The 25,144-nt window shown below is 41.1% G+C and overlaps 1 protein-coding gene across 5 annotated transcripts in view; it reads left to right on the forward strand.

Moving 5' to 3' along the window:
• robo3 (roundabout, axon guidance receptor, homolog 3 (Drosophila)) overlaps positions 1-25,144 on the forward strand; it is a 194,282-nt gene that overhangs the window by 131,690 nt on the left and 37,448 nt on the right. For 3 of the 5 annotated variants that reach the window (XM_061056027.1, XM_061056028.1, XM_061056030.1), the window contains exons 3-8: positions 3,502-3,659; positions 4,580-4,700; positions 6,991-7,129; positions 8,952-9,079; positions 11,338-11,349; positions 21,184-21,308. In XM_061056027.1, the coding sequence (XP_060912010.1) occupies positions 3,502-3,659; positions 4,580-4,700; positions 6,991-7,129; positions 8,952-9,079; positions 11,338-11,349; positions 21,184-21,308 (683 nt within the window). The remainder of the gene's footprint in view (positions 1-3,501; positions 3,660-4,579; positions 4,701-6,990; positions 7,130-8,951; positions 9,080-11,337; positions 11,350-21,183; positions 21,309-25,144) is intronic. The other 2 variants (XM_061056029.1, XM_061056031.1) reach the window with 1 other exon arrangement.

The raw sequence follows: 25,144 nt of genomic DNA on the forward strand, positions 1-25,144 counted from the left end.
CAGATAAAGAGGCATAAAAAAAAAAGCCTGAGTGTAAGTGAGTTCACAGGGATGGATGGATGGACGGACACATGGATATATATGGTGATGATGATAATGGTAATGTCCCGGGGCTTTGTTGGCCTGTCGCTGCTGTCATGATGTGGAGGTGTGTCATTAATCAGATGAGGCAGTGACCCTCCCCTGCCAGGCGGTGACATTGGTGCTGTTTATTGCTCATGCAACACAACATGCAGACCAGCCCAATGGATAAAGATTAACATGCATTCATAGAATACACTGATCCAATGATCTATAAGCATTGATTGATACCAAGAACAAAACACTTGAGGGAGATGTTTACTGACAAACAGTTACACCTGCTGCGTTATATACTATTAGTGGAAAATATGAAATACACTCACAGAGTACATACAAATCTAGTAAACAAAACATTAATCTGAGTTACCAGAGACACGTCAAAAAGATAAATCAGATACGGTAAATATGTTTGGTTGTGCTGGGAGTTATTGGGATTTTGGTCAGTCTTGAATAGGGTTGGAAAGACTCAGTGTTACTACATCACTAATAACAACAACTACTGTTAATCGCCTTAAAGTATATCATACTCATCTAGAAAGAACTTCAGTTGTAAATGTCTGTAGATTAAACTAGGTTTGTCACAATACCATATATTACTATACGATTCTAGTCAAAATCAAAATCACCTTGTCAATGAGAATACAATTCCCAGGCACCAGATATTGGGTCATTTACTGTATTAATTACCAAACTGCTGTAAATTGTCTAAATTGCGAAATACATCGGCGGCGTTTCAATGTATTTGTGCGGTTTAGGCTGTGCTCTCTCATGGTATCCAGTAGTACTGAAGCATTGAACATTTTGACACCAAGGATAAATGTTCAGTTCTTGTACCCCACCCATAAGTTCCTTAACTCTGATAGAGTATGGCCCCGCAGTCAGGGCGTTTTGGGGATTAAGTATTGTCAAACGATCTTAACTTAGAAGGTTTTACCTGCAGCTCATGTTTCTGCTGTTATCATATTGCAGTTCAGCCAGAAAGGTAAGGAATAATGGTCAAACAGTCAACAAGCGTGCAGCCTGGTCCTAATCAAACAGTCCTGATACCTGTTTCGATACACGGCAACAAACACAGGAGTCCTAGCCTTCCAATATCGGGCAACCTCTTGTTTTTAATTACCAAAAAATGTAAACAATATCATGCACACACATTGGAAAGTTTGAGTACCAAAATATAGCCAATGTATTTGTGCAACCTTTTTTTTTGACAACCTTACTTGTCATGTTTTTTTAAATTAGAAGATTAGTACAATTCTTAAAAGCTATACATACACGATTATAAAACAGCATAAACGACAGCTTTTTTGGTCGTGGTGTTCAAATGTCTGTGAAGAGTGCAAATTAGGACACCACTGTCTATAACATGACGTGCACTGTTTGGGATGAAGCGTCTCTCTGCTCGTCTTTGTGGAGGTCTCCCTGCAGATCTCAGCACATTGAGCAGAGATCTGAGTCAGGAGCATGAGTGGAATGTCATTAAGACTGTTATAACTTATAGATATCATCAATGAGGTTGCCATAATTTAAACGATCCTCTCGCATTAATTAATCATCCAGCAGCTCCTTGATGTCCAAAATCTCATATCTATAGCCTTAGCTTCAAAGATGACTCAGTGGAGTACTTGAGGGGTAGAAATATGATAACTCGCCCGGTGCTTTTTTGAAAGAGCTGCTGCTTGACTTGAGGCAAATTTTTTTCACGTCCTGCATGGCTTTGGCCTCTTCCTGGTGGACTGGCCCTGTCAGCTCTCCATCCAAGACTACAAAAGCCTCTTCCAAAACCCGTAATCTGAGAGGTCACAGAGCTCAGGAGACTTAGAGGAGAGAGAAAAGCCTGATGCCTTCAGGTAACGGCCACAATATGTCGTCTACAGGGGGATGGATTTTGGAGGAAAATAGGCAGGCTGACTCTGAGAGTAATGTTTTATGAATGGGCTCCAGGGAGACAGAAAGAGAGAGGTAGTTATTTTCTTTATTTGGTATTCAAAGAGGCTCTCTGCAGTTGATTTGGTTGATGTACTTGTTTGAGTGTTGACTTGTTTTGTCAACACTTCCACGTGTATTTATGCACGTGATCCAACGGTGCGTGAGTCAGATTGAATAATTCATTTACTGTGTGTGTGTGTGTGTGTGTGTGTGTGTGTGTGTGTGTGTGTGTGTGTGTGTGTGTGTGTGTGTGTGTGTGTGTGTGTGTGTGTGTGTGTGTGTGTGTGTGTGTGTGTGTGTGTGTCAGTCAGCCACTAGAGCATTCATTATTGATGTGCTGTGATGCTGCACACATGACAGAGAGCCAATGAAGTCCAGAGGGAAACACTCGCACACCGTGTTGTATTTACAGTAATGCAGTAACCAAAGCAAAGTCTCTGCTCTGCTTTGTGTTATTCAACTCAGCCAAACAAAGAGAGAGCAGCTAGCTGGCTTTGTGATGATTGTGCACCAATAGGACTACACATCCAGGAAAAAAATGTAAGAAACCACTGCAAAAAAAAAAGGCATTGCTGAGTCTTGTTTCTATTATTTGCATAATATCCACATTTCTGTTTTTTTTGTTTACAACATTTTCTCAACTTCAAAAGAAATATTCGTATTTAGGTATTTTAACTGCAACACGCAATGAAAGAAAAAAAAGAAGCAGTTATTTTTCAGACAACAAAAAACAAATTTTTTGACAACACTTGGGAAAAGTTTAGAAACCAGTTTTTGGTGGAATAACTCCAAACTCCACATGACTTGGCGTTTTCTCTGTCAGTCTTTCACATTGCTGTTGGGTGATGCTAAGACACTCTTTGCGCAAAACTTCATGCTGCTCAGATTTGTTCAATGACTTGTTGGATGACCGCCTAATCAATACCTCATTATGTAGAAAGAGGTGTGCCGGGGTTTAAAATTCAACAGGCAATGGAGTAGAATGGCTTCTATGCATGTCGAGATACAGATTAAAGGAGAATTTGAAGAAGTCTCCTCATGTTTTTTTTGTTTTGGAGCTGTATGTAACCGTAATCATCTACCTTCTGTCTAAACACATAACTTAATTTCAAACATTTTTATATCGCTAATAATCTGTGATGCTCTGCTGGAGAAACTGTGTGATAAAACTATTCCTGAATCCCCCCCAAGCATAGTTTGTTTTGCATTATAAGTTGTGTGATATTGTAAAAGCATGTATGCCAATACTATTGCATCAGGCCCATGGCAGCTTAACGGTGAGGGCTGACAGGTGTATTGGTTTGGCTCTGGTAAAAAAATAAAAAAATGGTTTTACATGTGCCTGGTTGGATAATTAAAAGAAAAGGTTCAATCAACAGAATTACATTTCAGCAGAATGTTAGTAGAAGTAGTTATGAGATAAAACACAGTATCATCTGCATAGAAGTTTACCAGTAATCTAACCATGCCTCTATGCTTTTCCTCTCTTCCCAGTTCTGAGAGACGATTTCCGTCAGACACCCAGTGACGTGGTGGTAGCAGCAGGTGAGCCGGCCGTCATGGAGTGTATCCCCCCGAGAGGCCACCCTGAGCCCACCATCTCCTGGAAGAGAAACAACATCCGGGTCAATGACCGAGATGAGAGGATCACTGTAAGTTGACTATACTTCTTTTCTATGGATATGGATTGTTTACGTATACTTGGAAATACTGTGCTTAGCTCAAAGGTATCACAAAGTAAAAAAAAAAAAAAAGATTAGAAGCAGAAAAAAATGTGTTCACTGAGCGGTTCCCCCCTTAATTGGAGGTGAAAACCGTTGTGTTTTTCATTTGAGTGCTTATTTCTGCTGTGTAAATAAGTGAGATGTTTGCAACCCTTAGAGGTTTTGAATGATTGTTTTTGGATAACACAACACATTTGTTTGATTTCTCGAGTGACCTTCCTCTTTTTCAACTTCCTCTCACAAATCACTACTTTGGGGTTTTGATTATTGATGAGGAGCCTCAGATTAAAAATCGTTCAGTTCCATCAGGGTTGACAAAGCTTGAACAGAACTGATTTGTATAATTGAATTCTTGAATCAATCAGTCAATAAATCAATCAATCAAAATGCAGAAGCAGCGTGCAGCCTGGTTCTAATACACTTAACATTTTAAAGCAATGTGGACTAATCATGTTAGAGCAAATTGAGAATAGTTGAGAATATCACGGTATGTTCACACAGTTGCCAGAATCCATCAATGCAGCTTCTCATTACAAACTCAACTGTGGAAGATGTTTCTATGGCGATTGGCCTGGAGCTAGACCCATTGTCAAACAGTGTAAGAACTGCTGTAGCAGAGGATCCATCTATTGTGACACACCAAAATGACAAAGTGTCCTTTCTCTCGTCTAACATGCTTCAATATCCTGTTTCTAAATGTTCTCCATTTGTCTTCTTTCTCCTTCAACCCCACCTTTGCTCCACTCCTCCTCCTTATCTTTCTCACCATCATCCTCCTCTCCTTACCAATTTCATCCATTTCCTCCCCTCTCCTCTCCTCTCCTCTTCCCTCTTCACATCATTTTCAGATGCGAGGAGGCAAGTTGATGATCTCAAACACCAGGAAAAGTGATGCTGGCATGTATGTGTGTGTTGGAACCAACATGGTGGGAGAGAAAGACAGTGATCCTGCTGAACTGGTGGTGTTTGGTGAGTCAATTTTACTGCATTTCATTCAATCACAATCAACTTGAAGGTACTGTAATTTATCCCCACATGTGATGTTTCCACTAGGGCCCCCAACATCACATGTTGTGATTAACTTCATTAAATGCGGGGCGCTATTGGCCTAGCGGTTAGTACGTCCTTGAGAGCGGGTGGCCAGGGTTGGAATCCGACCTGTGGCACCTTTCCCCCATGGCGTTCCCCTCTCTCACTCTCTCTCTCTCTCTCTCTCACTGTCTTATCTCAAAATAAAGGCTTAAAAACCCCAAAAAAATACATCTTAAAAAAAACCCAAAACACTTCATTTAATGCAATTTAGAGGAGCTCCTGCTGTGCTAACTCCCTTTGTTTTTGTATTTCTTTCCAGCATTTTTTTGTCAAACAGATTTTTTTACCTTGAAGGAAAAAGGAAAAGTTATTATATATAAGAGTTATTTGTCTCAAATCGGCAAATTTGTTTCTTGAGCTAAACGTTTAAATGCCCAAAGTCCTAAAACAATAAAAAAACAAATCTTAGCAGCGGTAGAGCAGCACAATCCATGTCCTGCATGAGAGATTCATGTTTTTGTTACATGGACTCTGGTTGCTTTGAAGACAGAGATGTACAACAGTAGCTAACAGTTGTATCTAGTTATAAAGATCTGACCTTAACACATGAAGATCCCTTTGTTTAAGCACCCATTCTGTAATGTTGTGTTATCCTGTCAGAGGCTTGAGCGAGCTCTTTTAGTGGGAGTACATTGATCACATCCATGTTCCCTGAAAGGTCGCAGTGCAGCCATTACAGCCCCTCTATGTCTGCAAGCTGAAACGATCTACTGGGACAACATTTCCCTCTCAGCTCTGGTTAAAAAAAAAAAACAGCATTCCCTTTAACTAATCATGAGGAGTGAGTTACCTTGATTAGAGATCTGCTGTGGTTGTTAGTATCCTCTGATTCCTGCCTGTCTATATTCTCTTGTGCTGCACGTTCTCCTCTCCTCTGCTCATGCTGTAGCAGAAGACCAATGTTTCCTTTCAGATGACCTTTCTTTGCTTTGCTTTGCTCTCTGACCTCTCTGCTCCTTCCTTCTCCGTGACTCTTTGATTTTTTTCCCCTCCCAGCAGAGCAGCTCTATAAACACTCTCAAAGTGTGTATTGATCCCAGGAAACAGATTTTTATTTTTAAATTGATATTTTCGTTTCAGACCCTCACCGTATTGCAGAAGCTGCTCCCTCCCTCTGCAGTCTGTGCTGCAACAGTAAACCTTAACCCAGCAGTCTAACAGCTAATTTATCAATGCATGGGCTCCTGAGAATGCATGGCCTGACACTTTCTATTAAAATTGATATCGCTACCATCTGTGAAATTTCCAAGATAATAGCCAATGCACATCTGCACTCATTTCCCTGGCTATCAAAAAAAAAAAAAAAAAATCATGATATTAATACGAGCTTACAATGCATATTTATCTCCCTGCACATATGTCCCTGGTGTATTGATTCTACAATATGTATGACTTACTCATCTATATTAGGCGTATAAGCACATCAGTATGATGCAAAGCTTCCTTTTCTTTAGTTATTCTTAGTCTTATTTCACATCCTCCAACACATCCTCCTCGCAACCTCCTTGAATACTCCTGATGCTATTTTAAGTTTTAATCCTCGTTCTTATAATATGTCGTTAAAACAATGCAGCATCAATTTCTGAGTGTGATTTTTAGGTGTTGATCATGCACTTTTTTACTTCTCTTGGTAGAGGCTCTGATTAAATATAAAGACTCAAACTGAGCTCTGGTGCAACACATCTTTCCTGCAAAGTTTTCCACAGCATGCTTCATCCCCTCCAACCCTTCACCTCTCGCTCCTCTTCTGCTCCATTGCTCCCTTCTTTGCCTCTTTTCACTCATTATTCCCATCATTATTTCAAGATTTACAAACATTATCGGAGATAAAAAATAAAAAAAAGTTAGACATTAGGTTGAATTATTTGTCCCGGGATATCCCAACCAACTGCACTCATGAAGAGCAGTCTTACATTTTGCCGCTAGAGTTCAACATTTTTTTTTACCTGTAATTAAGAAGTAGCATCACAAATCTATTTTATATATTGTAATAGCTTCTTATACTGTATTATTTAAGTTGTTGCTAGTGCTGCTTTATTTCCCTGTTAATTGTTTAGCACCAATACACCAAGTCAAATTCCTTGTATGTGTAAATGTACTTGGCAATAAACCCCGATTCTGATTCTGACAAGCATTTGAATCTTCTCTGCTTCCTGTCTGATTCCAGAGCGGCCGGTCTTCATCAAACAGCCGGTGAACCAGGTGGTGTTAGCAGACGACACGGTGGACTTCTTCTGTGAGGTGCACGGGGACCCAACTCCGACTGTCCGCTGGCGGAGAGATGAGGGAGAGCTGCCCCGCGGCAGGTAGGACAGAAAAACAACACCCATGTGCTGTGTGGAAGATCCGCCAAGTATACCAACAAAACATGTGCTTTGTGCAATAGTTACTTTTTTACTTTTAGCAGTATAAACTACATTTCTGATAACAAGCAACCCAATTTTCTGCATCTCTACCTCGTCCAATAAGGTTTTAATAAACGCTCAGTCAAGAGAGATGAGAAGAGCTACTGACATGAACATGTTCTGAAAGTGGACGTGTTCCCACTGTTTTGAATTAATGGAAAATTGACAGAAATAAACATCTCCTGTGGAGACATGATGATTGCTTTTGTCATGGTACAACAACAAATCAGTTACCTTCTTCTCATGTAATACATGCTGTTAAGTGACAACACAGTTATTTCAGGAGCCAGATTTATTCCAGCTAAGGTAGGGCAGGTTGTGTTATTAAGATGAACATTACAGACGTTATGTGAATAATAGGCAACGTTTTGGTGCAAATGTCCTGTTGCGGAAGTTATTCATTGTCTGATGTCATTTCTTCTTGTGTTATTTTATTCTTTGTTAAAGAACTTAAAGGTCACATATTACACAAAATATACTTTACAATGTTTTTCTGACACTGATATGTGTCCCTAGTCTATCTTTAGACCCCCCAATGATGAGAAAAGTCCATCCTCTCCGTCTTTTACCCGCTACAATTTTTTTGAAAATGTGTGCTTAGGCAGGCCGTTTGTAGATTCTCCCTTCATGACATCACAAAGGGCAGTAACCCCTCCCCCAGGTGGGTGACACTCCCACAGCTAGGTGTTTGTTCTGCCCTCCGAGTCTGACTTCTCACTTTAAACAATAGGACATGGAGGGATAAAGCCTGAGACACCCAAGCCCTTCCAGAGAGGGGGCGTGGTCAGACACAGCTCATTTGCATTTAAAGGTACAGGCACAGCCCTGCTCAGCCCTGCTCAGAACAGGCCGTTTGCCTGTTCTGAGCAGGGCTGAAATAGAGGGGTTTATAGACATGATCAAATACAGGATCAGAGTGGATTTAGATCAATAAACTTCACACACATGTTTTGAGGAGCTCTGAGACTTATTTAAACTGGTTGAAGAGGAGAATAATATGTGACCTTTAAAGCTTTACTTATGCAGCTCAATGACAGAACTTTCCAGTCAAATAGATTTTGTATTTTTGGGGGACATTCCTGTTAGAAGGAAACAAATTAAACATTAAGTAAACAGCTGTCAAATGTGTTACTTGACTTTTTTCAGATTGTTTGTGCACTTTCTCAGCTGACAGTTAGAATATCTGACTACAGTGATGAAGCTAGTGCGGGCTAAATCTGTGCTGCTGTGAGAAGAAAAAAAAAACAATGACTTTCTCCCACTCCCCTTCTAACACTTTGTGATAGGATTGGATGAAACTTTTAATGACACCCCCGGGGAAATCAGGAAAAATGCTCCCTTGTTGTCAGCTGGATTCAGATCCACACTGATCTTATGTTCCTGTTTCTGTCTCCTCGAGCATTTCTCTTCTTGTGCAGAATATGAGCAGCTTTTCCCCAAAACATAAACACTTCCTTAATAAGCAAGTTATTGTCTTACCCTCACACTTGTTTGGATGTTGACACCAATTTGAGATTAACCAGTCAAAAGACAACCTCATAGTGTCACCTCTATTATATCAACTGTTAGTTAGCAATAAAAAACACACTCCTAGCTCCACATTCAGGGTCTTTTACTAGAATTCATTCAAGTTGTAAAGCAACAGATACCTGTGCTGTTTTTAGTCACACACGATACCGTGTTAAAAGTGTTTTTTTGTGTGTGTGTCTTGATGTCTTCTCAGATTTGAGATCCGCAGTGACAACAGCCTGCGTCTGACCCAGGTGAGAGGTGAAGATGAGGGCACTTACACCTGCGTGTCAGAGAACAGCGTGGGCAAAGCCGAGGCGTCGGGGACCCTGCAAGTGCATGGTAAGACACAGGCTACTCTGACTCACTCACTACACACACACACACACACACACACACACACACACACACACACACACACACACACAGGAGGCAGACCCCATGCATTAAAATTTCAAGTAAAATGCCAAATACAGCGTTGCGTTCAAGTACTTGAGAAACCAGCTACAGATTCTGACAGGACCAGCTTGTTGCACACGGTCATAGTTTATTTTTTGACAATTATAACAAGTAAAATGATTTACTCATAACATAAATAACAAATAAAAGCCTTCTTATAGAATAATTATTAAAGTATGAAGTGGTGAATTTACTATGAACGGATTGTTGCCATAAATAGCATCAAAACTGAGCATCATTTTCTCTCACTGTCTGCTCCTTCTCACTTCTCAAGATCTAATTCACTAAGCATATTGTGCAAATGATATTCAAGCACAAACACGCCCATAAAGTTGTCCAGATCCATGCACTTTACTTTTGTTTTGCAACAGACCGTGGAGAGACTCTGCACGGAGCTGCACCGTCATGTTGATGTAGCTCAATGTCTTTTTGGAGCTTACTAAGAGGCCAGACTCAAAAAAAAAATGCGATATGAGTTTCACAGTTTGAAACAAAGCTTCCTCTTGGATGGAGCAAGCTAGAATCCAGATTGTCTCCACACATGAGGATGAAGTGTGGAGCTGCTAACGGCCATAGACTAGTTGTGCATCACTTCCCTTATAAATAATGCGGCGTCGTTATCGCTAACTCTCAGAAGACAAGTCATTTTTCTGCTCTAACTGCAGCAGTGTTTGTGAATTAGGCCATTTTTGCAATGACTATGAGTTGCTTAGAGAGGCTATTTGCCCCCCAAATTAAAGCATAGATTGATCATTTAAATATCTGCAAACAGCACAGGAGCACAGAGACAGAGTTTGCTCTGCAGCACAGTGAGGGTAGCATTTTACCCTTTGTGTGTGTTTTATGAATTAGACCTTTTCTTTTGAGAGTTTTGCAGGTGCAAAAGTCACACAATCCTTTTGTGACTCAGGCCCTTTGTGTGAATAATGTGAACATCAAAAAGGTGCCTCAGTGAACCAGTATTTTCACCAATTTTCAGTTGGCGAAGAAAGTTAGGAAAATTAATTATTTTCTAATTCCAACTACAGTAGAGGCAGTTCTGCATAACATTTAACACTGAATACATGAGTAAATGATTGGCACAGATGGGACACTTTAGCTGCGATGCATCACAACACATCTCACTCACCAGTTTGCTCTCATGTCTTTCCCTTGATTCATTTAATTTTGTGGCTTTTGCAGATAATTTAAGCTATTTGTTTCTTTTAAAAGAAACATTTTCAATGTTATCATCATTGTCCAGAAGTTGTATGCAGGGAAATATTTTTCCATAAGAAGTCCAGTAAATAGAATGATAGACAGGCAGACACTGAAGCTGTTCACTGAAACTGGAAGCGGAGAAGTGAAAAATCGATTTTAAGTTGCTTTCAAGCCTTGGCTCGTCATCCCTCTGGAGAGAGAGAGCAATAAAGAGAAAGAGAGCGAGAGAGAGAGAGAGAGAGAGACGAGATCAGAAAGCTTTGAAATCTGTCATTTGTGATGATAAAAGGGAATATTTAGAGTTTGACTTTGGAAAAGTTGATTTTGTGAGCGGGCCCTCCAGTCTGACACTTCTGACATCTGTCAACACACGTGTGCTGACTCGCTCGCTCTCTGTAACCATCCACACGCTAACGATGACAAATACACAGAGGCTGATACAACAAAAAACACTCACACATACCCACTCACACATGCATTCATGCTCTTCACTTGTTGCGGCAAAATGAAGCAGTCATTCCCAGCGGTATGTGTGACGGCAAATGGAGATTGATCGGTGCATGCAGCTGCTGTATTACAGATAATAGGAAACCTTCACACACACACACAAACTGTATCACACAAAACCACAGATCAATCAGAGCACAACCTCTTACATTCACCTGCATGTCAGCGTTCAGTTCATCGATACTCCTCTGCCTTCCTTTGGGATCACTCCATTTAAACAGCAAACTTCATTGAACTGAAATTGACTTCTAGTTAATTCATGTGATGAGTACATTTAAAACAGACCTGAGTGGCTCAGAGGATCCAAAGTTTTCTCTCAGTCTTCGTTCAAAATGTTTCATCCAGTATCATCATGCCCGCGTCATCTCATCCTCATTCATTGTTTATTTGTCCTCTCTTCTTTTTCCATTCCTCTCCGCATCACTCCATCACAGTCGGCCCATCCAGTAAGTATCCCATTTCATCCCATTTTTGTATGCATGTAAGAGTGTGTGTGTGTGTGTGTGTGTGTGTGTGTGTGTCTCTGAGAGAGAGTGAGCACATTTTAGAGATAGTGGCTGAATCCCTTTCCAAACACACACACACACACACACACACACACACACACACACACACACACACACACACACACACACACACACTGACTCAGACTGTGAGCTGCCTTCCTGCTAACTGTGTGAGTGGTTCTCTAAGTGTTGTCCTATGACTGTATCAAACATGGCATGTAGTTTCTAGCGACGTCACCCATTGGTCACTTACTGAAGGGGAATTCTGAAACCTAACAATGGCAGTCGCCACAATCAAAATGCTTCCTCAACCTAAGTTTTGGTCAAAATCCAATCCCATGTGCAGAGGCTATAGTCCTTCAAGTTGGCGACCGGGTTCAAGTCCGACTTCTTTGTTCTCCATGTCATTCCACACTATCCTATTCAACAAAGGCAAAAAGCCCAGAAATAAATGTTTCAATCTAATAAGATAAAAAAGAAAAAAATCCCAGCCCGTGCAGTGTGTGTCATTAAAGATATGAATTAACATAAACATATTTTCTGACTTTTGATAGTTTGCTACAATAAACCCTGTAATGTAAGACACACAGCTACATACTGGAGATTAACTGTTTTCTCGATTACTGTATTTAATGGCATATAATGTTTATATAGTGTTTCCAATTTCTCATTTTTAAAGAATCATGCACTCATGCATTGAACACCTGACATCATTGAAGTCTGTGAGGGTTCAGTGTTTCAGTATTGGGGAGGTGACTCAGACACTTCCTGGCTTCAAGATCGCCATTTTGGAGGCAAAAGAAAAACCAATAAAATGTTTTTTTTTTCTTCAATTAGGAACAGAGAATAATCAATTAGGATTTAAGTACCTCTGGAGTTACTGGGAGAAGGAAGCTTTTGATTTTCCGGTCGTGCTTCAGCACACCGAGGCCGAGCTTCATTACTGCAAAGAAAAAGCTCCCATCAATAACAGGGGGACTTAATTCAGAGCACAAACACTCCTGAATGCATAAAACATGTAATGAGAAAGAACTACAGGCGATAAAACCCTAAACATCCTAAACACTGTAGAATGAATGTGTGCTGCAGTCCAACATAAATCAAGCATGCTCTGACTATTTAATCTCTGGAAAATCTGTGCCTCTGTGCTCATATATTAATAGTTAATTAACAGGGTTTCCTCTTCACTTCAGCAGTGGGGAAGCAGGCAAACGTCTGTCAGCGACTTTAAGTGCTTCTTCTTGTGTTTGTGGTGGAAGTGAGAATTACCAAATCAAAACAAGTAGACACAGTGAAAATGTTGTTTCTTCACCGCTACAGTGTGTGAGCTTTCATCCACACTCGAGGAAGACAAACATGTAATTTAGGGAAAAGGAGTTGCAATTCCTCATGGGTTTTTTTTTTTTTTAGACTCTGTCTTTTTCAAATGTCACAACAACAGAAATGAAAAAAAGGCAGTGGAGAGTGTAAGTGATGGTTTCAGGAACAGTTTAGGTAAGACGTGAACAATGATTTTTAAAAGCAGTGTGTGCTTGGAGAGAGTGTAGTGTTTGTGTGTATCTGTTGTTGACAAGTGCACAGGTGGAGAGGCTGTGGCTCAGTGGGTAGAGTGAGTCGTCGTCTCTCAACTGGAAGGTTGGGTGTTCGCTCTAACCACTGTGCCACCAGTGCCCCAGTCCAGTTACCATTTAACATAAAACTGAAGAATATAGCTCTTGGGTTCAGCACCTCAGAAATCACCAAAACTCAGAGTCAAAAGAGTCATCACACCATGCTCAGAATCTCATTCAGATATTTAATACAATATTTTAAACGTCATATTGTTAAAAAGTTCAGAGAAAAAAAAGTCACCTTATGTTATCAGAATTTGATCGCTATTGTCTATCTATGTTAGTTATTAATTAATGATTACATTGGACACAAAGTAAAGTCTAAATAACGTAAATTATAACATGAATTATCCTTAGTATACAATGTTAATACACAAAAAAACAACTTTTAACTGGAGGAAATTAAGTATCAACTTATGGTTTATTAATGATGGTTATTATAACGTGTTGACAAAAACTCTTCTTCAGAGCTTTTTCTTTAATTTTTCTTTAATTTTGTATTTTTATTGGGGATAAGGTGAACAAAATGAAACAAGAATATATAGACATGACATAGACATGACAACTAAAGCGAGAACAAATAAACAAAGACAAAAAATAAATAAATAAATAAAACGGACAAAATAGCAAAACATAAGCAAAGATACAGATCAACAATACAGACAAAAGTGTCTGCAGAGCTTTTTCTTTTTAAACCTTTTTGTTTAAAATAGTAGTGTGGACTTAAACATCAGACATGCAAAGTCCAGTGAATAATCTGGGGCAAGCGAGAGCTCTCCCAGTGGGGGTTGGGGGTAGGGGGGGTTGTGGGGGTCACTGCTGTAGGCTGTGTAGTTGTAGTGTATCTGCAGAGAGGAGACAGGATGACCGTCCTTCTGATTTTATGCTGTTACATTTCCCCTTCAGCAGGGACTGACTTCTTTGTCCCCGCCTGAGGCTTCTTCGATATCGTAAAGGCAAAGAAAGAAAGAAAGCGCTGCCTCTTATTACTTATCCCCCCCCCCCCCCTCCCTGTCTATTTAAAGCTCTGCCAATTCAGAAAAAGGATGTTGGATAAGTAGGAGTGAGTTCTGGGCAGAGGGGTCCCATCTCCAAATTAATTAAAAGCATGGATAAGTTATGATCCAGCTGTGAAATATAATGCACAGGGAACCATCATCAATCGTCCTTTTAGAAGGAAACAGTGACTAAAAGAAAGTCTGAGAAAGAGAGGTGGGGATACCAGACTGCAGCAGCATGAGAGTGTGTTTACTCGAGTGTATGTTTGTGAAACTCGCTGTCTGCATCAGCGTGGGACTGTGACAGCTGCCTGTCAGATCGAGGCCCCTCAGGACCCCCTACCGGGAGTGCGTGTGGGTGTGTGTGTGTATTTGTGTCCCCCCCCCCCCCCCCGTGTGTGATAGCTTCAGTATGTTGGAGCAAATCACTTGTCAAGTGCAGATGGGGGAGTGGAGGATGTAAGATGCTTTGCTTGTAAGCACTTTGTCTACTTTGGGTGTGTGACTGAGAAACATGCTGTTTGCATACAGCAGACGAAGAACAGGGAGCACAGCATGTGGTGAGGGGCTGAGACAGTAGAGACAGTAGTCTGCTTTAGTTTGTTTATGAGCGTCTTTGACTGATCGAGTTCCCTCCCAATTCAAGCTCAGATCAGAAACAGAAGTAAAAAGTGGATATGGGACGACTGCTGAACCATAGATGACCTGCATTACCAGCATCTGGCAACATGGTTTGCTTTAAGTCAGGGGAGAGGAAGTTAAAAGTCCACAACTTATCCAGGGATCGGTGTTCTGAAAATTTTGTCCAGATCTCCATTTTCCTGCTACCATATGAAATATACAACTCTTCATCAGACTACTAAAAAACGTGCACCACCCCCATCACAACACCTATCTTTCCATCCTTGCACGTAGGGGGCGCACTACTTCTTGCATTAGCTTTGAAACCAAGCAGCAACCTCCATTCTTGAAAACTGAAGCCAGTGCGAAAGTGCGAAAGACTGCAGTATCTCCAGTGTCCTCTAGGGGCTTGCTGCAAAATACCTTGGAAGTCCCATTAACACCCATATTAAAATGTCAATTTTGACAGCAGAAATCACATGTTTACAGCCCGGTGCTTAAAATGGTTTTGGTCTTTCTTTATTGCTAACGATGTACTTTGGGGTTGGTCCAATTTATTTTTATTAAACCCCGAAGTGATTCATACATTTGCATGAAAGGATGATTCATAATCTGGCCAAATTAGTTTTCATTATGAAAACAGATTCCATCCCGGGCTGGGACAAGACAAATGTCCTAGTATTTATTTTTATTTTTTTAAATGGGGCAAGGAATCGAAGATGAGTTTTGGCACAAAATAGCATCACAATTGAAACTCATTTGTCTTTCCCAATCTTGATATCCATTAACTAAAGTCTGATGAAAATGTTTTCCTCTTTCAGAAACGTCCAATATTTTGGAGCTTCAAGTGCATTCAAATAACTAGTATATATGATATCCTGCCAAGACTTCCTCTTCCGTCTAATGGGCATGTTTACAATCAGACTGGAAAACGACATCTTAATCTGGATTCATATCTACCTGTACACTCATATCTCTTTATAGAGCTGATTGATTCTCAGGTGATAGACGATTGGTCCCAGGATTTAATATTCACCAATGAACTCCTCCAGTGTTTCTCTCCATATGGACCCTTTTCCAGTTTAAAACCAAAGCTTGCTCTAACACAAGTGATCAATGCAGCTCTGACCTCAAACAGAAGCAGTATGATTCTAATGAAACTAATCGTGTTCTGTGCCGACAGATTCCACCTTCGTATGCAGATAACTGTTTGAAAAGATGATCTCTTGTTTGGCTTGAACATTTTTAAAGCCTACTTCAAGAAAACACATTTCTCTGAGTCTTTCTCTGGCTGCCTGACCCACTGCAGACAACAAGCTAATGCACGCTAGTTTACAATTAGCCTGTCTGCCATAGAGCCCCATGGAGGAACAGATATCATGCTTCCTCTGATTGCATTAAGTAATTCTTCTAACCTCACCCTTGAAGTCTTTACCTACTGGACCAATTCAGACATGAAGGACTGACCTTGTGACTTCCCTTTGCATGAGAACATTTGATCCCCATCATCACTCAGAAAGACATTCTAAGAGTTTCAGGCACTTCTCACTTTGCTCCTTGAGTCTGACAGTTCTTATCGTGAACCCTGTGGAAATTTCCCTCGCAGTCCTCGACTATTTCTGCCTCCCTCTTGGCATGTTAGCCTTGTTATGTGTTCTGCAGCAACCGGCAATATCCAGCGTATAAAAAGAAGTCTCCTGGCTCCTTTGAATTCCTGTCTCAAGAGTTTCATTCTTTATTTAGACGTTTCCCAATTTACCTCGCTGTCACCTCCCTGCAGTTATCAGTTTATGTGCCGTCATTTCTGCAGAACCTGGTTATAGACTTTATAAAACAGGGAAATTTAAGGTGCTACTGTGATTGATAAAGATTTAACTGCACTTCAAAAAGCGCGTATACCTACAAGTGGCAGCTCAGAATATTAAAACGGCTATACGAGCGACATGCATTGTTCGCTGACTTTCCTCATGTATATTTGAGCTGCTCTTGTTTCCGTCCCATGTGAGGATGCTAATGTTCCTCCCTGCCCTAAATCTAAAGCTCAGTGTCGCGCCGAGTGCACCCATTATTGCTAATTATTTATTACAGCCTCAGGCAATGTGCCGACTTGCCTCCTCAAATCAAACATTGTTATTCTCCAGACGGGCTGTGTAGCGCGCCCAAAAACGGCATTTTAATAGCCTGAATATTCCAAGCATCGCCGTATTTGGGTCAGAGTGATGTCGTTGTTACAGGCTCGACGGGGGAGATGTTCAGGTGTTGACAAGTTTTTTTGTCAATTTTCCTGCTTTGGCACCTTGTTCTGATGATGTGTCTTCTCTGCGGTGTGTTTGTCACAGCTGAATGTGCACCAGCCCCGGAGATGCATTACATAAGCCGGGGGTCTATTACACCGCATTTCTTTGATATTTCAGGCCTTGCATCAGTTTCATCACTGATCAGCGCTGGAGTTATCTAGGAAGTAGAAGCCACTCCGTTAGTGACATCCTAACCTCGGAGGAGCTTTTTTTTCTTGTGTGGCTTTGACCTTTAGGGTCAGTAGGGGTCAACATGGACATGACCCCTGTCCAGTTCACACACAGCCTCCTTAGCTGTGATTCCTCCTGAGGCTGACATATTGAGCCCCCCCCCCCCCCCCCCCCCGCTGTGTGAGGAGGCCTCGAGATGGAAGCAGACATTAGGACAGCAAAAGGAAGCGTAAATCCCCAAGGCGGGGGGATAAAATGTGTATGATGGGCATGAAATTCAGCGTGCACGCTCATCTCAGGTGAGCGATAACAGCAAGCAACTCCCAAAGAGGAGGCCTACAGATTTGGTTAGACAGGGATTCTAAATCCAGACCACGCGCACAGACATTTCACATCAGAGAGAATTTCCGTTCTACTCCTTCATCTGCAGACCTGTTTCCCTGACAAACCTCTCTCGGTTTATCTTAAGCCCCTTTTCACACACAAAATATGCACACCTTCAAATGTTCTGACATTACTTGGAGGAGCTTCAGGTGAGAAATGAAAAAGTCCAAATCAGAAAGCCTAGACATTAAACAGTGTTTAACCGCTTCAGCCCTCCTTCAATGAAGTCTGATTGAGCCAATCTGTAAACAAACCAGTTAATAGTCTGAAACCAATCACAGCGAGTGGGTGGGTGTGTTGATGTGATTCACACCGACACAGAGACACACAGCTTTGTTCTTTTTGTACTCGCCCAAGTCTCCTGTTCATACTTTTTTAGTCGTGTTTTTCTACTGATGATAAAAACAGAAAAAAAGTATCCATAAAGGAAGAGTCCTCCGTCTCCTGCTCCTTAAGAAACCCCCAGCCTGCCTCATACGGACAGCTCCAGCTGTATACATGTGTGAAAGCACAAGTCCAGACCACACCAAGCTGCAACCTCTGGTGTTGAAAAATGAAGCCAAAGCAAGTGCAAAAAACTGCAGTTCCTCGAGTGTCCACTTGAGGCTGGCTGCAAAATCCAAGGACTCACCATTTTTATATCTCATCCACATAATATATATAATATATATAGGTAATATTAAACCTAAATTCTACATACACTTGCATATCAAGGGGCCGTGGCTGAGTTGAGTGACAGGTGAACATGTAGGCCTGAAGGTCTACCTCAGCTTCAGCCTTAGCCTGTTTCTTTCTTTTTTCTTTTTTTAAATGAGTGATGATATAACACAACAAGAGATGAGGTAACACTAAAGACAATGAGAAAGAGACACTCAGGAACAGTTCAGACAGACAAACAAACAGATGAAGGTTATGATGATACAATGATGAAGGACTGGCCTTGAGTGGAGATGTTGGTGGATGGAAGAAAATAAAGATTATCTAAAGTTCTAGAGGGAGGAATATATAATCAGAATCAGAAACACTTTATTCATCCCAGAGGGGAAATTTAGTCATTACAGTCGCTCTGAAACACTATACAATAACAATACTAATACAATAGTTTTCTAAAATGGTCAAAAGTTAGGTTGAGAAAGCGTTTCCAATATGGCTGCCGCCATCATTCAGCTTCATAATGCCTCTTCAGGAACAAATGGTGACGTCACTGAGACTATATCCAACAGACTATGGTCCAAACAATGTTCAGAGATGATTGTTAGAGGATTTTTCAGATGAGAATTTGTGAGCAGCTCAAGTCTTCTATCTTTCCTTCCCCTCGTTAAAACACTGAATCCATTTCTTACACTCTCAACAAAGAAAGAGAAATTGCCTCCTCTGATTTAACTTGTGTCAGCAAACTTTTCTCAAACTGCCAATGGGTGAGGTCAAATTTGGGGCAGAGTTATGTTGTGTTTGAACTCAGTTACAGATGATCTGAAAAGAAAAGAACCAAGACTTAAAAAGGGAACATCCTTCCATCATTGTTGTTTCTGTTGTTATATTTCTACATTAGTCTAGCAAATTTGAAAAAAGGCATATCATTGCATACATTGAATTACACAGCAAGAAGGGCACCCTTACACAAACACCCACAGCCTGTAATGTATATCAATGTGTGTTGTACACGTTCAGAGCAGAGCAGAGAGAATATTTGCTTTCCAGATTCAGATTCCTTCGTGCAAATTGAATTGGCATTAAAGAACACATGGATAGTAACTCATCTCTTTGTTCTTTCACTGTGACTCTTTCAGTCGCTCTCTCTGCAGGGCTTTCCTGTTTCCATTCTTTAGGAAGGTTCTCCTCCCTCTGTCTTTCTTTCTCTCTCTGTCTGTTTGTCTCGCTGCTAATTGAGACGGAGAATGAAAGAGGAGCTGGAGATCAGGTGGGAAGATGAGAAATCAATTAGGGCTGCTGGTGGAGGGCGTCATTATGCATTCAGACCCCCCTCTGTGTGGGGGGGGGGGAGGCCTGTCACCTGCTACAGAATCAATAGAAATCAAAGCAGTGTGTGTGTTTGTGTGTTTGTGTGTATGTGTGTAGAGTCACAAACACATCCCTCCTTCCTTCAATCTCAGTTCAAAGACTTGTGATTAGCCGGGTGCCCGGGATCAGAAAGGTGACCCGCAGACCCTGAATGCAGCTTCCTGAGGGTTCAGCACTAAACACAGGAGATTGATTATCATGGCCTATAGCTTAATCAATAACCATCTATAGCAGGTTTTATCATTCAAAGCCAAATGATTCAAGGTCAAGAGCAGTCTTTTTCAAGGCTCCCATCCTGGCAGAAACAGTGCTCTGAGGAGCCAACCAGAGATTAAACCAATAGAAACCCTCGCTCAGTCTGAACACTTGTGTTCCTCGTGCATTAATGTGCACAGTGTTTCCCTTAAGGGAGACACATTTGTGTTTTCTGCTGCAGCAGATTTAAATGCAGTCCACATAACACTGTATTTCTGAAAGCAGTCTATATGTGCTCTGAATGTTTATGTCTAAAAAAAAAAAAGTTATGAAAAACTTGAACTATGAAGCAGATCCACATTTGAGAAACTCATGGGCAAAGTTTCAGGTCATGAGGTAAACGTATGCTGTAGTTATCCCAGGAGAAGTCTGAAGAGTGATCTAAACGGCTCGTGATCGTTCCCCGTTATCAAACCGGGATTTTTTTTTTTGTTCTGTCCTGCAAGGCTTCCAGAGAGCTGGCCAATCAGAAGAAAGATAGGAGTCTTAAAAAGACAGCAGCTGAAAAAAAGCATTTGAGGCATATGCTGAAATAAGAGTTAAAAAAAAAATAGACAGCCTTCCAGAAGTTTTGGTTACTGAGTGGGGTTCAGGAGGTTAGCCATGACATTAAAGGATGGCAGATGATACTTTAGATCAATTCTTCATTTGATGTATTCACAGTTTCATACTGGTGAAAAGAGCATGAAGCGATTACACTACATGCACCGAGACCACACTGATTGCTCCATATCATTTTCTTAAGAAAGAAGCATGATTAATTAAAGACAGCAGGAAGTCTTGTACGTCTAGACTCTCTGTGTTACTACTTTCTATTCTACAGGAAATCAACAGTAATTGGTTTTAAACCTCGACTGAGTAATTGAAGGTGGTTAAGCAAATGACAAAAGCAAGAAGCAGCTGAATAACAGCTGGGGGATTTATGTATTTGAAATAATCAAACTATGTTAATGAAAAAAGTTGATTCACACCGTCACTTTATGGTGAGATTATCTCTTCAAGTTTTCAAAACAAAATTCAATTGGAAGAGTTTGAGGATTCCAGACAAACTGATCGACTCATAGTCCGCAGATTCAAACAAACTGTATGTTTTTAAGGGGTAGTAGTGATATGAATAGGTCTTTTTTTGGTTTACCTAAATGTATGTGTAGATAAGGTTTTGTGTGTATATGTGTGTGAATGTGTGTAGGTGTGTGAGAAAGTGAGATAAGGAGACAGGGAGATGCTGAGTGAGAGAGAGAGAGATGTCACTTATGTCTTGTCATCATTGGTGGTCTGTTACGGATTACTGCACTCATCACCACAGCCGCCACACACTCACTGTATGAAGACCACTCAACACACACACACACACACACACACTTCATTTCTATTGGGCTCTGATAACCATGTCTCCCTCTCCTCTCTGTGTCACAGTGCCCCCTCAGATCGTAGTTCGGCCGAGAGACCAGATCACAGCTCCAGGTCGCACCGTGACCTTCCTCTGTGGAACCAAAGGAAACCCCCCGCCCGCCGTCTTCTGGCAGAGAGAAGGCAGCCAGGTAAGAGAGCCCCCCTGTGACATGTTTTAAAGTCAGCTCTGATCTCCCACTGCACAGAGGATGACAGTCATCTCTGCCCTCCGAGCCATCCATCACAGTTTCATGGTCAATTTGTGTCTGACAGTCGCTGTTTTTTTTTTTTAAAAGTGAGTGGCTGGTGGTTAAGGGGGGCTCCCACTGGTCACAGAAACTCTCTGTACTGTCACAAAGATACAGTTAGAATAGTGAAGCAATGGGGAATCAGGTAGGGTTACAAATAGAGGTTTTTACAACTTGAGTTGATGTCTGTCTTTGGTGATCTGAGTCTGACAACCAGTGGGTAGCCTTACTGCCTGAACACACCCCAAAGTGTCCTGAGGACAGCTTGAGATCTGACAGCTCAGAACACATACAGAGAGGGTCTGGCACTCCAGATTGATCCAGACTGGTTTGGAGGTGTAAATGCTCATGTGTCCTTGGCAGCATTAAGGAACCGCCCCCTTAACTGCTGCATCCAACTGGGTGTCCCCACAATGCATTTAGTCTTTTCAAAGGGAGGGAGCTTATTTGCATGTTTGGCAGGGAAGTTAATTATTGATCTCAATTACTTAATTGAGACACAATGCTAAAGAAATGTGTAAATGCCCATCATAAAAGCACTTGTTATGAGATGACCCAGGATGGATGTTAATGCAAGGTGTAAACATCCTCATAGACCACATCACTGGAGTAAACTGTATAAATCAAAGCATGCTGCATAGTGGATCAACTGTGGTCATGTTTCTCCTCACTGCAGTTAAATCATTATTCTGGTATTTCATCTTGGGAATTTTTTTTTTTTTTGAACTGATTTTGATTTTCTTACTGTTAATTAAAAAAAAAAAAAAAAAAAGGTTTGGGATTGTTTCTGCCAGCAGTGAAGAAACGATCTCTAATGAAATCAGTCTGAGCCTGTCAGAAACAAAAACAAACACTTTTACTGGACACACTGAAGACAGTCAAAAATGTAACCTGAGAGATGACTTTGAAGCCATTACAGCCTGTTATGATGCAGCAGCTGAGGAGGTGACTGGTGCAATTACAATGTGCTAACAACTATTTCTACAATTCTACAATTCTACAATTCACTTAGCAGACGCTTTTATCCAAAGCGTCGTACATCAGAGAGTAAGAACAACACAAGCAAGGATCTAGAAAAAAGGAACAATGTCAGTAAGAGCAAACGATCAGCTTTGAGTCTGATTGAACACACAGGTGCTGACAGGAAGTGACCAGAGGTAAAGCACAACATTGAGGGCAGTTCTTGAGAGCTCTAATCAGTATAGAAACCATCTTATAAGTCGTCGTTATCAAACAAAAAACATCGTCATTACCATCATCATCATCATCAATAATATGGAGACCATCATCATTAAGTTAGTAGGTATTCATGAAAGAGCTGGGTCTTTAGCTTTTTATTAAAGGTGCAGAGGGACTCTGCAGATCACATGGAGTTTGAAAGCTTGTTCCACCACCGGGGGGCGACAGAGGAGAAGAGTCAAGTCAGCATCAGACCCTGTTGTGAAGGTTGGATCAGACGCCTTTCATTGGCAGAGCGTAGTGGGCGGGAGGGAGTGTAGACCTGGATGAGAGAGTTAAAGTAAGGAGGAGACGTTTTTGTTGCTGTTTTGTAAGCGATTTGAGACCATTTAACATTTTTAATTATTAAATAATGACACATTAATAGCAATAATATAAGAGCCATAAAAATACACTTGCTAATTTAATGCTAAGCTAGTTTCTTTACATGCCACTCTTGCTTTAAGGAGAGCCTCCATCCCTCATTTCTGTCATGTTCTTTACTGTCATCTTTTTCTGTTACTGCTGTAGTTCAGTGTCAGGGTGACACACACACACACACACACACACACACACACACACACACACACAGCTACACAATCATGCACACCTCATTTTCCCCGTCATCCACACAGGTTATTATCCACAAAGCGTGAGTCTGCTCAGGCCTACGTGTCTTCAGAAGTGTGTTTTTGTCAGTGTGGGTTTTGTGTGTGAGAAAACGGCGAGCGCATGATAAGCACGCCAGCCTGTTGGAATGCACTGAAAGGCCTGATGAGAGTGCGTGGGTGCCCGTAGCATGGCTCCCAGGTACAGATTAGAGGGGGAAGAGTGAGGGTGGAAAAAAAAAAAAAAAGAGGCCTGGAGAAGGTGTGTGGGAGAAGGAGAACAAGGGCAAAGGAGGGAGATAAAGAGGAGAGAGCATGGAGGAGAGGAAGAATGGGGGTAGCATGTTGTGAATAGTGGCTTCCCTTTTGTGTGAATAACCTCCAGGAAAGAAACGTTTCTCATACTCCGGGAAAAGAGAGAAGATTAGGGATAAACGGTGAGGAAAAGCACTTTGGTGAAATTGTATCAGAAAGTGAAGAATTAGAATCATTTTAACGGGAGAGTGTGGTTTGCTTTTCAAGCTACAGGTGAAACTGTATCATTGTAAAAGGGTCAAACATCACAGAGGTAATGTTAGTGACAGTCCCATGGATAAATGTATCAAACAGGCCAATTTCAGCTCTTCATTCCTGTGGTGAGGAATCACAGCTCTACTTGACATATATGATAATAGTGGATGGTTTGCAGAATGTATCCAGATAAGAGAAGTGATTGTTCACTGCAATGAGGGAAGATTTTTGTGATTGTAGCATGACATGTAATTATTCCATCTGCTAAAGGACACACAAGGGATCGAAAATACAACCAGGTCGGGGCACCGGTAGCCTAGTGGTTAGTGCGCGCCCCATGTGCGGAGGCTATACTCCCCCAAGCCTGCAGCCTGGGTTTGAATCTGACCTGTGGCTCCTTTACCACATGTCATTCAACACTCTCTCTACCATGTTTCTGACTCTTTTCACCGTCTTGTATGAAGGCATAAACGCCCAAAAAATAAACCATTGAAGAAAATGACACACCACTTAGTTTGCTTAAATGAAGAAGGTTTTGATATCAGTTTCAGAGTAAGTACATTTCAGAATTGGCCTTGAGACACAGGAGACAGGTGCACAGGTGCTAAAATGAAATGCTGACAGTTGGAGCCCATAAAAGAAAAACCTGCACACTTACTCAAGGTCACAAAAAGTTGAAGATTTGTTAGATAATTGTACGGTAATACTTTGTCTTTGTATTTACTTGGCATATTGTCTGTGGATGGTATTAAACGTTTTTTGGGAATTTATTTTTATTTCACTTGGCATTTTCCATGTTTGACCTTCCTGCCATCAACCCCTTAAAAAAAAACACTTCATCAAGACCGTTGTGTGTAAAATCATAGTGAAATCATAGTGGGGCAACTTTTTGTTGCCCTGAGTAAGTGTACAGGAAGTGTGATTTTTTTTAAATTGCCCTGTACCCACTGACTGTCCTGTGAGTATAATGCCTGATGGAGCGAACAGGTCATCAAACTGGGCAAAGGTCAACCAAGTCGATGGAACAGTGAGCCGTATTAATCCAGACTCAAGTCCTGAAGGAGGTGGTGAAATGGATGGAGCTGCTTTTGCATCTGTAGGAACTTGTTTATTTTGCAGGCTGTGTTAAACTACAGCAACAAATACATCCAGCAGTCGAGCTACAGAGGTTTACCAACAATAACCCAGATCCATTTAAAGCAGGAAGCATTACTTTGACTTTTAAGCTGCAAAAATGTGTTGACCTGTTGATTTTATTGGATGCTTTTTACATGTAAACCACAGTTTGAATTTGTTCATCTCCTCTCCTCTTTGTCCTGATGCTACATGTTGTTATGAGCACATTCAGTTCAAGGACGTTCTCAAACGCACATAGAGACAGAGTGTCAGGACATTTATAAC

Source organism: Labrus mixtus, chromosome 14 (genome assembly GCF_963584025.1).
Source record: "Labrus mixtus chromosome 14, fLabMix1.1, whole genome shotgun sequence".
Classification (NCBI taxonomy): domain Eukaryota; kingdom Metazoa; phylum Chordata; class Actinopteri; order Labriformes; family Labridae; genus Labrus; species Labrus mixtus.